This window comes from Ornithorhynchus anatinus, chromosome 7, assembly GCF_004115215.2.
Source record: "Ornithorhynchus anatinus isolate Pmale09 chromosome 7, mOrnAna1.pri.v4, whole genome shotgun sequence".
Lineage (NCBI taxonomy): Eukaryota > Metazoa > Chordata > Mammalia > Monotremata > Ornithorhynchidae > Ornithorhynchus > Ornithorhynchus anatinus.
Window position 1 is genome coordinate 68,518,482 of NC_041734.1, and position 16,840 is coordinate 68,535,321.

General features: G+C 45.4%; 1 protein-coding gene across 5 annotated transcripts in view; it reads right to left on the bottom strand.

Moving 5' to 3' along the window:
- The window catches only part of SRPK1 (SRSF protein kinase 1), a 59,019-nt gene that overhangs the window by 3,780 nt on the left and 38,399 nt on the right, over positions 1-16,840 (bottom strand). For 3 of the 5 annotated variants that reach the window (XM_029068695.2, XM_029068696.2, XM_029068697.2), the window contains 7 exons: positions 15,179-15,386; positions 13,771-14,205; positions 13,331-13,431; positions 8,816-8,923; positions 6,224-6,293; positions 2,420-2,512; positions 1,910-2,002 (listed from right to left, as the gene is read on the bottom strand). In XM_029068695.2, the coding sequence (XP_028924528.1) occupies positions 1,910-2,002; positions 2,420-2,512; positions 6,224-6,293; positions 8,816-8,923; positions 13,331-13,431; positions 13,771-14,205; positions 15,179-15,386 (1,108 nt within the window). The remainder of the gene's footprint in view (positions 1-1,909; positions 2,003-2,419; positions 2,513-6,223; positions 6,294-8,815; positions 8,924-13,330; positions 13,432-13,770; positions 14,206-15,178; positions 15,387-16,840) is intronic. The other 2 variants (XM_029068700.2, XM_029068701.2) reach the window with 2 other exon arrangements.

The window sequence follows — 16,840 nt, forward strand, 5'->3', positions numbered from 1 at the left end:
TGACCGGGGGGAAGAACAGTTGAATGAGTCTGTTTGTGAGGGGGAAAAAGGTATGTGTGTGTCTGTCCTTCCCCGCTGTCTCCAAACTGCACCAACTAACTGAACCTGCAAGAAATTCAAATTCACTTTTATTCCATCTCATTTCTTTTCATTCAGTATAATAGGTTGTTGATTCTTTCATAATAGAGGACAAGCTTTCTAGGAATCTAACACCATATAAAGTCCACTCGCAAGAACGAGCCTGACACGCCTGGTCCAACAGGATGACATTCCTCCAAACGATTTGGCAATTCAGAAAAACTGCTCTTGTGGCTTAAAGCGGTCCCTTTTAGAGTGCCTGAAACTTAGTAGACCCAGGGGGAACAACCTGCCCCTAAAAGGAACTTACTAATTAAAATTTACCAAAAAAAAAAAAATTACTCTAACCCTTCAAGACAGACAAGCCGGGCTATCTACCTTGATGTGTGGATTGAAATCCTCATTTCAGCGAGCCGCTCCTTCCCAGGGGAGGATGTAATTGCCACCCCCCAGCACAGTTTGTGTATCTTGCAAATAGGCCTGTGAATCATAGCAGCCCCACTTATTTTGGATAGTGGTGGATGAGGGCATCGTAAGGGGGAGTAAAAGCCCCTGTTCACTCGAGCACTTCCAACCGTTGAGAACAAAGATTTCTGGAGGATCCCTGACAATCTGTAGCCTGGAGGGCAGCAGCAAATTTGGGGATGGGAGGACAGCCTTCCATAGGGTTTTTCGGAGGGGTGAGGCGGACTTAAAGTTCTCCTTGGGGTTTTTCATTACAGAACAGTCACCCCTGGACAAATAATCCAAAGATCAATTTTAAACTTAGGGGGGAATGCATCTCCCCTTCTAGGCTGTGAGCTCCTTGAGTGTAGGGATCAGAACTATCACCTGTATTGTACTGTGCTCTCCCAAGTGCTTAGTACAGTGCTCCGCCCGTGGGAAACACCCAATAAATACCCGTGATTGATAGTTTTACCCTATGGAAAGCCCTGCCCCCTTCCCCTTCCCTCCTGGGAACCATGCAGTACTTATCACTGCCCTTTGGGCAACTCTCTGCCACTCCTCTTCCTCCCCCCAGAGCAGAAAGGCAGCATGGTGTGGTGGAGAGAGCACAGGCCTGGGAGTCACAAGGTCATGGGTTCTAACCCCAGATCTGTGTGCTGTGTGACCTTGGGCAAGTCACTTTGCTTCTCTGTGCCTTAGTTACCTCATTGGTAAAATGGGGATTGAGACTGTGAGCCCCATGTGGGACAGGGCCGCTGTCCAACTCAATTTGCTTGTAACCATCCTGGTCTTTAGCACAGTGCCTGCACACAGTAAGCGCTTAAATACAATTATTATTCACTCTTATTGATTTCTCTATTTGCAGATATTTTTAAGTCTCTTTCCCCCATTAGAGTCTAAGCTCCTTGTGGACAGAAACAACAATAACAACTGTAAGATTCATTAAGTGCCCACTCTATGCCAAGCCCTGATCTAATTGCTGGGGTAGATTCAATAATTTTTTTTTTTTTTGCCTTCTGCTTTCCTGAGAGTTCTGGGCATGAGCCCATCATTGGGCAGGGATTGGCTCTATCTGTTGCCGAATTGTACATTCCAAGTGCTTAGTACAGTGCTCTGCACACAGTAAGCGCTCAATAAATACTACTGAATGAATGAATGGGCAGGGCAAACCTCAACAGTTACTACCTTCTGAGCACCTGGGTCCCGGGAAGAAATCCAAACAACGATGCTAAAATGAGAAAGCCGGCACTCAGGGACCAACCGCCCCCCACAGCTTTCTGGGGTCTCCACTTACCTCCTGCTTTCTAGGCACTTTGTTTCCATAATGACAGTCGTGGAACGGCTCTTTTTAAAACATGTTTTTGTTGGTTTTGGGTTTTTTTACCTTTTTTGGTGAAAAACTCCTTGGAATATTTTCCTGCCACAATGAGCTTGCGCGGCACCTTCCCCAGAAGTTCTATGATCAATGCAATGTGATCTATATGTTCCGGGCATTTCAAAGAGGGAAGAAAAAGACATACATAACAGAGGTAACACCAAAATTCTCCTTTCAGAGCAGCAGCAGCTGCCCGGGGCATTGACAGAAAGAACAGCAGATACATACATATATACACACACACATACACACTTCTCTGGTTAGGATGCTGCCCTCTCGCTCTCGTCCCTAAGCACCAAGGAGGTGGCCGGCGATGCACCTCATGGGAGGATTGGCGGGATGGAAGGGGAGGGACGCGGGGGGCAGGGAGGGAGGGGAGAGGGGGCCTCAAGACTACTCCAATCGGACCCCCACCGCCGGGGGACGAGGGCAGGAGCCGAGCGAGCTTTGGATCCGGTCGCTCCTGCCTGCCTGGATCCTTGGTGCCGGGGGGAAATACTAGCGCCGAGCACATACTACCTCTGCGATTGAAGAAGTCCTGGGAGTATTTCCCACTGAGGGCAAAGCGTCTTGGGATTCTGCCTATCAGCTCTATAATATGCGCAATGTGGTCTAAAACAAAAGCGGGAAGAAGAAAGGATCAAGGAGAAGCCAAGTAAGAGTTACTTCTAAGAACAACTTGCCTTAAAGACTAACACTAGATGAGGCAGGAAGGGTGGGGCAGGGAAGGAAAAGCTACTACTAATAATTCTATTTATTAAGCGCTTACTATGGTGCCAAGCACCACATGTAGCGCCAGGACGGGGGGTGATACAAGATCACTGCTTAGAGGTTGGGGCTGTTCTATCATCGCCCTTGTCGAACATCAGCGGTTTCGGGGCTGGAGACTCGACTGTCTTTGGGCGGCCCATCTTAGTTCAAATCCTCACGGGAACGAGTTTAGAGACCGCTTTTTACGTTGGGTGGAATCCTGGCAATGCTATAAACCAGGTTGCTCAGGACCTCGCTCGGGAGAAAAGTGCCTCCATCAAAAAGATTGAAGGGCACCGGGTCCCTCTGGAGTTTCGGACCGAAGTAGGGCAGGGGCTACATTTACGCAAACTGATGAATCTAAACTCGTTCATTCGCCCTCTCCTAGGTCAGCGGAGGGAATTTCACCCCGAAAAAAAAGCCATCTCCGCCTCCAGGTTTTGGCTAGATTGGAATGCCGAAATTAGGGAAAGTTCTTCTGACTTCTGCGAGCCTGTTTGGGCACAGTGCAATGCAGTACTGGATGAAATCAAACACAGCTGGGCCCAAGCAGACTGGACAGAGTAAGAACTACAATTTGAGTTTTCATTTCTGCAGAATTCTGGGGGTTTTTTTCCCTGCATGAGACGTGGGTGGAACTGAAAAATGGGAATATCACTGAATAGTAGAGTTAAGTCATAAAGGGAAACCTTAAATGAGTGAAGTGGAAATCTAATCTTCCACAGATTGTAAATTCTCCTTCTGGGTAGAGTACTTGCTACTTGGGATATTTTACCACATGGAGCAATTAGGATTTTTGCCTTAGGGTGTGGCCAGTATGGGGCCCAGAAACTCTCAACAAACTCATAACTAACACTTTACGAAACAGTTACTTTCCAGTTAATTTCTTACTACTACGTTACTATGACATTATCTATAACCTGCTACCATAAAATTAGGATTAAAGCAGTTTTTAAATAAAACCCTGACTTTAGCCGGCAGGATGCTGACGACATAAACCTATCTTTTCTGGAAAAAACGGGTCAGGTCATCTCCTCTTCCAACTTAAAAAGAGGGTTTTGAGGCTCGGAAAGAGAATGATACCTGGGGCACTCTCAACAAGTAACGATAATAAACTGAATAACTCCAGGGCAGAGGGTTGAATGCCTCAGGGCATTTGATAGAGAAGAATGGTATACTCTTCCTTTCACCATATGTAACCATGTTCAGGCACCAAAGGCAGGAAGGAACACAACCTAAGCCAAAGGCAGCTTGCTTACACTGAGAGTTGCAGTCCCATCTTCTTCATTAATAAGTGCCTCGGCCTGTCACCTAAACTGGTAACTACCGGCGGTGTTTCAAAACATCCCTTGGGCTAAAGTTAGCATGGCTCCAACTCTATCCAGCGAATGCCGGGCTTGGGCCGAACGGGAGAACTCATCCATTCAATATGGTTGCACTGGCCTTCAAATGGCAGTAAGGGACTCCAATTTTTACAGCGCCAACGAGCTTACTTTTATTTAGATTTCCACACCTCAGGAACTACTCTGAACCTAGAGTGTCATTTCTGACTTGGGGCATTCCCTTAAAGAGTGTCCAGAGAGTTACTGATGAAAAAATTATTCTGGGGCAAAGACAACTAAATAAAATCAAGTCGCATTGGTCTGGGCAGCGTTCCTCCTCAATTTATAATATCGCAAGATGGTTTTAGAAAAACCTGCACTTTGGTTTCAATTTAAATGTTTTCACTAGGAATCTCATTGCAGCAATGTGGGGGTGGTTGGCATGACGTCACACAGTTAGTGCTGGACTAAGGGTGGCTTCATAGTAAAATACTGATTTTTTGTAATGGAAGAGCCTGAATCATCCAAGTTGGGGGAACGGCAAGGTTTTTTCTGGTAGGTGAATAAAGCAACTGTGTTTACTTTAGGAATTTGCGCGCTAATGTATACCAAACTTAACATCCACACCTTGACTTCTGAACTGAGGGATCTATATTGGAGAGAGGGGAATGACAAACTTAAGAGATAAGGGAAAACTTTCGATGGGTGCCACAAACCAGGGAAACATAAATTCTTTAAACTAACATCAGAACTCTTCCTCCCTCAGTAAAAATGGCATCTGAAAACGATCACACTTTGCAGATATCACAAAATGTCTGCCACTTCTATTAAGTGGAAATAAGTGACAATCCAATGCACCAATGTAAAAAATATTCTTAAGTCAACCACAGCTGAATTAGGATAAACTTGTAAATTGACTGAAAATTAGGTTTTTGGGGTTTTGAGGAATTAACCTTAATTAAAAAAAAATGTGGGAAATGTCAAAGAGAAAAGGCATCACGTAGTTTTTCCAAGTATCTGGTTGATACTGTTAGAGATGGAAAACTAGACTGGGTGAACCCCCAAATCCATAACCTACTAATAGGTAAATCCCTACCCCTGTTTGCTACTTAAGGCATTATGCTTAACTTTTCTTCTACTTTATCCCCATTAGGGTGGTTGAGACCATGGTTTGCAGGAGGAGATTGTATGGGTTGAATCAGGCTAGGGCTATAAATATTTTTACTGAAAAATCTCTGTGTGTTTTGGCGGGGCACGAATTCCATTTTTTGGGTCTTGATACAACACAGGTATCTGATAACATATTTACTAGCATCAGTGTCCAAATCTAGATTTTTGAAGCGGAAAAGATTTTGTAAGCAGTGATAGCAGCATCCGCCAAGGGTGGGGTCAGTAAGAATGTGGCATTGCAGAAGAGACAGGCTGCTGGGGAGGAGTGTCTTCATGGAGATAAGTGTACTCTATGGGGGATGAAGAAGAGAAGGGTTAGACCACGACAAAGCAGCAGCAACTGGCTCACCTGGGGCGGAGGGGAATTTCCGTTGAGTTGGGCAAGAAATGGGGGAAGAAGGGAAGGGACGGAGTTGATTCACTAAGTGCCTACTGAATGCATGCGCCTTGGTAGAGCGTAAGTAATAAAAGTAAGTGGCGCATTCCCAAGTGCTCGCTTACCTTTTTCTTCTTTTGCCCCTCCTTAATTTTCTCCACCTCCCCTAGTGCTAGACTTAAATCTAATATGACCTGCATAATTGCCCCAACCCTATTTTAATGTTACAAAACTTCAGTCAAAAAAGTGGGGCATTTGTAAACATCATTTCATGAGTATCACTCAGGGCTCTAATGCGGTGTAATTCTGCCTACAAGTACATGTCAAAATTGAGGAATGTCTGATGATGATTTGTTTCTTAAGCCGAAATTCAATCGGGGCAACAGATGGGAAAAAACAACCGTAAAGGATAAAAGAAAAGAGCTAGGGGTTCAAACTGAAGTGAAATGATTCTCACTCAGGTTTGATCATTCTTAGCTCAACTCCCAATAAAACCAAAGGATGACTTTTGGTAGTCAATATTTCTCTGGCATTACTGACTCAGGAATTTACTTCCAGAAATCAAACTGAAGAAAACAAAGATCCTCCACTTCTTTGGTAGTAACTCAAATCTGGGTAAAGTTATTCTCAAAATATCTAAGCTCAGCATTAACTACTGATGACTAGCATACGCTGGAAAACTACACAAAAACGAGGGACACTCACCTTCATCTCGAGTATACTCTTCTCCTGAGTGAGGCTCAAATAGATAATCTCCTGTGGCTAGCTCAAAGGCCTAAGAAAAAAGGACAACAGCAGCACATTAACGTGACAAAGGCAAACCAGAAACTGGCAGGAAGACAGGGGATTGCTTATTACTTCCAAGCTCAACTTGTGGGTACTTGGCTGAAACACTGCAAATGATCACTTTTTCAGGTCCAAAAAACCTTTCCTCAGCAATCTCCTCTCACAAACCTGGCTCTTGATTAACTGGAGTGAGATGATGACAAGAATTTAGTTACTGTTAAAAGTCATTTCATGCCAAAAAAGAGGGCAGAGGGAAAAGAAAAACTAGTAATATGTTATTTGAGCTTCACCCCTTTGGCCAGTTTTTAGTTTATTCCTACTTGGGTCAAAAATCTGGGGTCTAGCTTGGGTCAAGCCAAGCCAACCCCCAGGAATACTTAGCCTATATCTGATCAGGTCGGACCCCATGTAATAATCATCATCATCATCATCATCATCATAACTTTGGCATTTGTTAGGTGCATACTCTGTGCCAAGACTTATACTAAGCACTGGGATAAATTACAGATCATCAGGTCTCACCTGGGACTCAGTCTAAGTAGGAGGGAGAACGGGTATTGATTCCCCATTATGCAGAAGAGGGAACTGAGGCACAGAGAAGTGAAGTGACTTGCCCAAAGTCACACGGTAGACAGGAGCACATGCTCAGTTGTTCCTATGGGTCTCTAGAGGCTGCAGCCTCCCCTCCTCTTTATATCTGGAAGAAACTGGAAACAGTTGAGCATGGAAAGTATGTTTGTGGGGGGAAGTGGGGGTGGGGAGGGGGAAAAGGAAACAATATGGCCTAGTGGAAGGAGCACAGGCCTGGGAGTCAGAGGACCTGGGTTCTAATCCTGGCTACACCACTTGTCTGCTGTGTGACCTTGGGCAAGTCACTTCACTTCCTCTGTACCTCGGTTACCTCATCTGTAAAATGGGGATTGAGAACGTGAGCTCTAAGTGGGACAATCTGATTACCTTGGATCTATCGCAGTGCTTAGAACAATGCTTGGCACATAGTAAATGCTTAATAAATACCATAATTATATTATTTTTTATAAGCGCTCAATAAATACAGTTGATTGAAGAAGGGACCCAGAGCAAGGTGCCAGGTGCACAAGATAATTCATTCAAGAGGGACGAAAGGGGTGGTGGCTTGTTTTTCATTCTTGTTGAAAATAGAGTGATATAAGGGCCATTCTCCAACAGCTGGGGGAGCTAAAAGGGAAAACAATTTGGGGGTTCTGATCTACGACTCTCCAGGTAGCTAAGGGAAATAACCCAATGCTAAAAATTAACGCTCTGGATCCACTACCAGAACGACTGCAGATGGAGGTGGTGTGTACTTGGGGCGATGTGTCTGTGGCATTGCTATGGGTCGGAGACAACTGGACAGCAAAAAACAAGAATGACCCTATGCCGCTGAAGCCAGATGCGTGAGTATGCTCTCTGTCATGAGGAACACATCAATCAGCAGGAGAACTTAGTACCATTTAATACTCTCTGTGAAAAAGGCATTTAAGTCTTCCCAAGAAACTGGAAACCACATCTCACTAGAACACATTTCTGGAGAGGGAAGGGGCCAAAATAAGAGCTTTGAGACTTCTCCATCAATAGTCTCTAATACTCATTGCTTGGCACATAGTAATTGCTTAACAAATACCATCATTACTATAAAAGCCAGGCTGGGAAACAGCAGTGATTTGGAACTCTTCTTCATAAAGTTGCTAGCCTTCCCTGCTCCGACTCACCGCAAGGAAACTCTTAGAAACCACTCCATCCTACCCTCTCCCCTGGGGCTTATTATCCTTGACACCCCTTCTCAGAACTATTTGTTTTATGGCACCTGTTAAGCGCTTCCTATGTGTCAAGCATTGTTTTAATACTCTGGTATGTTCTGAGGTACATACAAGTTTATCCTTGTCCCACAGGGCTCACAGTCAAACTATTACCCCACCAATCAGGTCTGAGTTCCTTCATGCTGGATAACCTGTTACAGGGAAATTCTTCCAGTTCCAAATACGTGCTTTTTTTAAATGATGGTATTTGTTAAGCGCTTCCTACATGCCAAGCACTGTTCTAAGCGCTTTTGGCAGGCAACCTAGAAAGGACTGTTTTGCAAAAGCTTTTCAATGAAGGCACTGATAGAGAGGGAGCAGACAAAAATATGAATAAAAGTCAGCAGTCTCTCAGCTGTTCTATATCTGCTTATCTGTCGTCTTAATTTGATCCTCCAACCCAACGGGCTCTTGCCCGGAGGGAACCTCCCAACGGACGTTTCGGGTCAATCAATCGATGGCATTTATTGAGCGCTTACTGCCTGCACAGCACTATGCTGAGCATTTGGGACAGAGTTGCAACGGAGTTGGCACATTCCCAGCCCACAAAGGGGCACAGACCGAAATGCGGCCGGATGTTGGGTTCTGAAGTGCCAGCTCCTATCCTAGACGCCGCCAAACATCCATCGCTCTTGCCAGGCAGCAGTCCACCGGCAGTCTCATGACCAAGAACCGAGTGCGAATCCAAACTTACCATACACGCCGTGCTCCAGATGTCTGCTGGGGTATTGTAACCAGATCCTATCAGGACCTCCAGGGATCGATATTGCCTGGTCTGAATGTCTTCGGTGAAATGTTTGTGCTGAGGTGGGAGGATGGAGAAACAAAGAGGAAAACGGAGTTAACCTCCACCGTTCTTATGGTGATGGCACAAAAGTTGTGACTTCAAAGCTCTCCATCACCTTGCCCCCCCACCTCTCCTCCCTTTATCTCTCTACTGCCCAACCCGCACGCTCCGCTCCTCTGCCGCCCACCTCCTCACCGTCCCCCATTCTCGCCTATCCCGCCATCGACCCCCGGCCCACATCCTCCCGCTGTCCTGGAATGGCCTCCCTCCTCACCTCCGCCCAACTCATTCTCTTCCCCTCTTCAAAGCCCTACAGAGCGCTCACCTCCTCCAGGAGGCCTTCCCAGACTGAGCGCCCCCTTTCCCTCTGCTCCTCTTCCCTCCTTCTGCTCTTCCCCCTTCCCTTCAGCACTGTGCTTATTTGTATATATTATTTATTACCCTATTTATTTTGTTAATGAGGTGTATATCTCCATGATTCTATTTACCTTGATTAACTTGTTTTGCTTTGTTCTGTTTTGCTTTGCTGTCTGTCACCCCGTTTAGACTGTGAGCCCGTTACTGGGCAGGGATTGTCTCTATCTGTTGCTGAATTGTACACTCCAAGCGCTTAGTACAGTGCTCTGCACACAGTAAGTGCTCAATAAATACTACTGAATGAATGAATGAAAAGCTGTGGAAAGGAGGAGGCTGCTTGTGGGCAGGGAATGTGTCTCCCAACTCTGTTACACTGCCCTCGCCCAAGCGCTTATTACAGTGCTCGGCACACAGTAAGAGCTCAATACGACTGGCTGCCTCCAGTGACCACCAGGTGGAGCCTTCCCTAAGCAAGGGTTCATATTCATTAGAGGAGACTGACCTAATAGTTAAATAATAATGATGGCATTTGTTAAGCGCTTACTAGGTGCAAAGCACTCTTCTAAGCACTGGGAGGATACAAGGTGATCAAGTTGTCCCACGTGGGGCTCACAGTCTTCATCCCCATTATATAGATGAGGTCACTGAGGCACGGAGAAGTGAAGTGGCTCGGCCAAAGTCACCCAGCTGACAAGTGGCGGAGCCGGGATTAGAACCCATGATCTCTGACTCCCAAGCCCGGGCTCTTTCCACTGAGCCACACTGCTAAATGTTCACCAACTCGCTGCCACACTGTATTAAAGGCTGCCCCAGGCAGCGTTAAAAAAATAGAAATATGCCTCAAAACTGAGGCTGTGGCTGTCTACCTTGCCCCAGCACTCAGTTCCCCTTGCTCGCTTTAAATGCCTGGCCCTCCAGAAGTGAGCTCAGTACATGGTCGACTTAGGTTTGGTAGCATTCTGGGATTTGTAGTTCAAAAAGTCCTCGAGGGAAAAGGTGCAAACTTTGGAAGGGAAGGGGAGAGTGTTCCGATGGTCCAGCTTTCAACAAAAGCAACATGGTCACATAATTTATAACTGATTTTTAACTTACAAGAGTTTTAGCCAGCAAAAAGAAACAAACCTGTAAGCGCTCAGGTAAAGACATCTGGGAATTCATCCAGTTATAACAACAGTGTGTCACTGCTGCATTTTTAAGAGCTTAAAACTCTTCCCAACACGAAGCTTAATTTAACTTTTAACAAATAACTACCTCCTAACAATATCCTTGGGACCACCCCGAGGAGACTGAACATTTTTTGGAATCCAAATACAATTTAACCTCCAAGAGAAACAGACCGCTGTGAACAGGAGGCTATGACACCACGACACTTTGAGATGAGGACTGTGTTGCAATCCAGTCCGACAGGACTCAAAAGCATTATTAGGAGAGTTGGTAATAACTGTGATATTGATTAAGTGCTTACTATATGTCAAGCATTGCTTATCGTGATTATGTTGTCTTGTTTGTCCGTCTGTCTCCCCCGATTAGACTGCGAGCCCGACACTCTAGGGATTGTCTCTATCTGTTGCCGAACTGTACATTCCAAGTGCTTAGTACAGTGATCTGCACATAGTAAGCACTCAATAAATGCTACTGAATGAATGAATGAATGAATGAATATTACGCTCTGGGGTAGATATTGGGGCAGATTGGAGTGTCACAGTCTAATGGGGAGGGAGAATGGGTATTGATTATACAGATGAGGGAACTGAAGCCCAGATCACTTTTTTTGTTTTTTCAAATGGCATTTGTTAAACTCTTGCTATGTGCCAGACACTCTACTAAGCAGGGGTAGATACAAGATAACCAGGTTGGACACTGTCCATATCCCCAGATGGGCTCAGTCTTAATCCCCCTTTTACAGATGAGGTAATTGAGGCACAGAAGTTAGGTGATCTGCCCAAGTCACTAGACAAGTGATGGAGCTGGGATTAGAACCCACGTCCTTCTGACTCCCAGACCCATGTTCCTATGAGCCAGGCTGCTTCTTATCACCTACGTGACTTGCTCCAGGTCACAAAAGCAAGTAGTGGAGCTGGGATTCAAACCTAAATTCTCAGATTCCCAGGCCTGTGCTCTCTCTACTAGGCCACTGGAGCCCTCAGAGTACTGCACAAGGTAAGAAGCAGCATGGCCTAATGGATAGCACATGGGCCTGGAAGTCAGAAGGACCTGGGTTCTAATCCCAGTTCCACCACTTATCTCCTAGGTGAGCTTGGGCAACTCTCTTCACTTCCCCGTGTCTCAGTTACCTCGTCTGTCAAATTGGGATTAAAGATCGTGAGCCCATGTGGTACACGGACTGAGTCCAACCCGATTAGCTTGTACCTACCCCTGCTTAGTACAGTGCTGGCACATAGTAAGCACTTAATAACTACTATAAAAAGAGTACTAATGTTTAATTCCACTCACGAGGCACTAACCTTTGTGAATATGAGGCTGATTTAATTGTAGGGTCGTTGCAGGGGGGGAGAGACTGGATTTTCTATAGGGTTTTTATTTAGAATAACCAGGTCTCCCTACTCAGCAGCTCAATTGTGGGCGTGAGCATACCTCATTAATAACATCTTGAATTTTGATTTAAAATGATTTAGCAATACATCTGTTTTTCAAATGCAAGTCATTCAAGAATCTGTTCTACCACCTGTAATAGGTCTAGAAGAGGAAATTTTGCTTGAAGAAAGGTTATCACCATTTTTTAGAAATGATACAGCTGACTTCCTTTTAGCTACCTGGGCCCTAAGTAACTACATGACAAATAGGGATTTTGGACTTTGGGAATGGGCAGGAAACAAAATACACAAAGCAAAAGGGTTTTCCAAACCACACCCAGTAACTGATAAACCACTTCTTAGAATCAACTTGGCAGCTTCTGAGACCATCCTCTCTTCCTACTGTATTTTCTATAAGAGAAATGGCTTTTTGGAGTAGGGCCTTCTGAGAGGGAGTCCTTCTGAGTGGCCAGAGCTACAGGGCAATTAAAGAAGAATTGCAATATGGTATTTTGCAGACCAAAAAAAAAATGCAAAGTCTCCTCCAGTAAGCATACTAATAAGCAAGTAACAGACGATGAACAGAGAAGGTACCAAACCATATATTTTAAAAAATAAAATGTGGAAATCACCTAAATATATGGCATAGCGGAGGACTTATCACCACACCAGCCCAGCAAGGAATCCCCAGAAAGTTGTCCTAATGAACCCAGGAGTTTCAACATCAATATATACAATAATCATGGCATTTGTAATATGGTATTTTGTAGTCCAAAAAAAATATGCAAATTCTCCTCCAATAAGCACACTAATAAGCAAATAAGTAACAGACACTGAACAGAGAAGGTACCAAAACACATATTTTAAAAATTAAAATGTGGAGATCACCTAAATACGTAGCATAAAGAGGATTTAACACCACACCAGCCCAGCAGGGAATCCCCAGAAAGTTGTCCTAATGAACCCAGGAGTTTCAACATCAATATATACAATAATAATCATGGTATTTGTTAAGGGCTTATAATATGTCAGTGTACTAAGCACTGGGGTAGGTACAAGATAGTCAGGTTGGACACAGTCCCTGCCCCACATGGGGCTCACAGTCCCAAGTAGGAGGAGATAGGGTTTAATCCCCATTTGACGGATGAGGAAACGGAGGCACAGAAGTTAAGTGACTTGCCCCAGGTCACACAGCAGACAGTGGCAGAGCCGGGATTAGAATCCGGGTCCTCTAACTGCCAACCCTGTGCCCTACCACTAGACAACGCTGCTTCTCTATACAACTTTCACAGGTCTTCCCTAAGCCCTCCAATCCTCTTCTCCCACTCCCCGACTTTTAATCACCCCCACAGCACTTATGTCCTTATTTCTAATTTATTTATATTAATGTCTGCCTCCCCCTCTAGACAGTAAGCTCGTTTCGGGCAGGGAACGTGTCTATTATTACACTGTACTCTCCCAGGCGCTTAGTACAGTGCTCTACACAGAGTAAGCACTCAACAAATTCGACTGAATGAATGAATGAGCTTACCACCCAGCAGGCATTGCCCAGGTCAGCAATCTTCACTTTGAGCTTCTGTGCATTCTTGGCCTCAAGAGGATTAAGGAGGAAATTTCCTGCAGTAGATTTTCCTAATAGAAAAGCAGAGAGATGCTTTACAACACAAAAAATGGCACTTTGCTGCCAGCTTCTCAGACAGCCAACCAAGTCCTTCGTTGTTGAGTTCCAGACACTTTGCTCTAAGACAACTAAAGGGGCCAGAAACTGCTCTGCTTTCCAAATCCCATTTACCCTTCCACGGTGCCCAGAAGCTACTCAAAAAAGAAGACTCTGACAAAGAACATAAAATATTCTAAAGCTGTTCTTTCAGTTGTGCTAGGTCCTCATGTGTTTCTTCTGCACACCGTGCAAACACACATATTGGGCACAAAACCCAATGTTTTCACGCCTCAAAGGCCTGCACACGTTACCTTTGTTATCGGCCGGCCCGTTATTTTCGTTTTCATCGTCAGAGGGGATCTCGGCCCGGATGCTCTCTTGCAGCTGGCTGATCTCCTGCTCATTGAAAGACTGCTCTTCCCTCGTGGAGGGCTGGCACACCATGGTATCGGAAATTAAAGGCGCACAAGAGTCTGACCCTATTTCTCGAGATCCATTCTCCACCTCCCCATTCTGGGGGCTGAGGTCGGGGCTCGGAAAATTGGTCTGTTCCTGGGCCAAGCCTTGTGTCTCCCCGACGTTGGCGTTATTAGGGAGGCCTTCTTCGAGCCTTCCCGACTCTTTGTTGGGGCAGTCGATATAATTAGCCATTTCTACCACTCCGTTGCAATTGATTTCTTTTGCGTTACCGTCCCCGTCGCCTTCCAAGAGAAGCTTCTGCTCTCGGGCAACGGGAATTTTCTTGTCTAGGAAAGGAAAGCAAACACTGCTGAGGAATGGCTCGCACAAAAATCCCTCACACAATCTAAACCAGCTGGCAAGGGAAAGAAGTAAGCCTTCCGCCTGGTTGCAGCAGGGCAAAGTTCTGCCTCATCCCCTCCCAGCTACTAGCTGAGGTTAAAGCTCAGAGGAAGGGCAAGAGGTGGAAACAACCTGGATTACCTAGGCCCTCAAATTGCCCAGGTTGTCGGACATCTAGGACTTAGTCTGAAAACAGCTTAAGCTTGTCCCCAGTAGCTATTTCCGGGTGTCTGAAGCCCACTATGATACGGAAGACTTTTTTATGGTATTTAAGGGCTTCCATGTGTCACGCACTTCTAAGCGCTGAGGTAGACACTAGTTAGTTGGGTTGGATACGGTGGCTCACAGTCTAAGAAAGAGGGAGAACAATAATAATAATAATGTTGGTATTTAAGTGCTTACTATATGCACAGCACTGTTCTAAGCGCTAGGGTAGACACTAGTTAGTTGGGTTGGATACAGTGGCTCACAGTCTAAGAAAGAGGGAGAACAATAATACTAATAATGTTGGTATTTAAACACTTACTATGTGCAGAGCACTGTTCAAAGTGCTGGGGTAGACACAATGTAATCAGGTTGTCCTACGCGAGGTTCACAGTTTTAATCCCCATTTTACAGATGAGGTCACTGAGGCACAGAGAAGTTAAGTGACTTGCCCACAGTCACACAGCTGACTAGTGGCAGAGCCTGGATTCAAACCCATGACCTCTGACTCCCAAGCCCGTGCTCTTTCCACTGAGCCACGCTGCTTCCCATCAAGAGAACTGAGGCCCAGAGAAGTGAAGTGATTTGCCCGAGGTCACACGACAAGCACTTGGCAGAGCTGGGATTAGAACCCAGGTCCCTGGCTCCCACTAGGCCATGCTGCTTCTCATGTGCCTTGCTGGCAAGACATTTTGGGGATCGCTGGATTCTTACCGAGCTTCTCAAAGGCCATGTCACTGGGTGGGTTCTCTTTTAAGGGGGTCTCGGCAGGGTTCTCTGCTTTCTCCTGTCCTTCTGGTTGTGCAGGGCTCGACTCTTTCTCCATTTCCTCAATTTCCTGCATTCGCTTCTCCAGCAGCTCTGCTTGACGTTTCTGCTTCTTCTTCAATTTCTTCTTCTTATTTTTGGACATTTTGTCAGCCTGAAGGAAGATTGCAAAAGATGCTCTTTCAGGCATCAGGCCCATTTACACTACACACAGCTGTCAATTGTTGATTGTCTGGTTTCTTCTTCTTGCTCTGAGTAGTATTCGTTAAGCGCTTACTACGTGTCAAGCACTGACACTTAAGTGGTGGGGTAGATACCAGAAAATTAGGTCCGGACCCTGCCTGTCTCAGATGGGGCTCACAGACTGAGGAGGAGGGAAAACAGGTGTTGAATCCCCATTTTACAGAACTGAAGCATAGAGAAGTTAAGTGACTTGTCCAAGGTCACACATCTTGGCATAAGTCCATTATCATCTCTCTTCAACATTCTCCTTAGCCACTGGGAATGACGATCGGTGCTCTGAAAAAATAACACAAGTTCTAGATCTTGGGCTATATATCATGCTGGATTCTGTGATCCTGACATGTTCCTTTCACTTATAACAGTGATGGCATCTATTAATAAGAAAAACTGTAGTATTTGTTAAGCACTTACTATGTGCCAATCACAGTTCTGAGTGCTGGGGATGATATAATAATAATGATAATAATAGGGGTATTTGTTAAGCGCTTACTATGTGGTAGGTACTGTACTAAGCGTTAGGATCGATGCAAGGTAATTGGGTTGGACGCAGTCCTTGTCCCACACAGGGCTCAGAGTTTTAATCCCCATTTTTCAGATGAGGTAACTGAGGTATGATAATCAGGTCCTACATGGGGCTCACTGTTTAAGTAGGTGGGCTAACAGGTATTGACTCCCCATTTTGCAGTGAGGGAATTGCGGCACAGAGAAGTGAAGTGACGGCCCCAAGTCACACAGCACGTACACGACAAAGCCCAAATCAGAACCCTGGTCCTCTCCCAAGCCCATACTCTTGCCACTACACCATAACAATAATAATAATAATGTTGGTATTTAAGTGCTTACTATGTGCAGAGTACTGTTCTAAACGCTGGGGTAGATATAGGGTAATCAGTAGTCCCAGGTGAGGCTCAGTCTTAATCCCTATTTTACAGATGAGGTAACTGAGGCACAGAGAAGTTAAGTGACTTGTCCACAGTCACACAGCTGACAAGTGGCAGAGCTGGAATTCGAACCCATGACCCCTGGACTCCCAAGCCCGTGCTCTTTCCATTGAGCCACACTGCTTCTCTATGCAACTTGACATAGATTAAGCACTGTGTTAAACGCCGGGCTGGCTCCAACACGATCGGATGGGACAAAGTCCCTGTCCCACATGGAGCTCACCGCCTAAAGAGGAGGAAGGACTTTAGATGAGGACACTGATGCCCAGAGAAGTTAGGTGACTTGCCCAAGGTCACCTAAGTGAAAAGCCAGGACTAGAACCCCCAATCCTGTTTCTTCCACTACTCCACAGTGCATTCTGGACTCTGGATTGTCTCAAATCCAGTTAAACGTAACCTTAGCCAGAGCAAAAGACATCTGAGG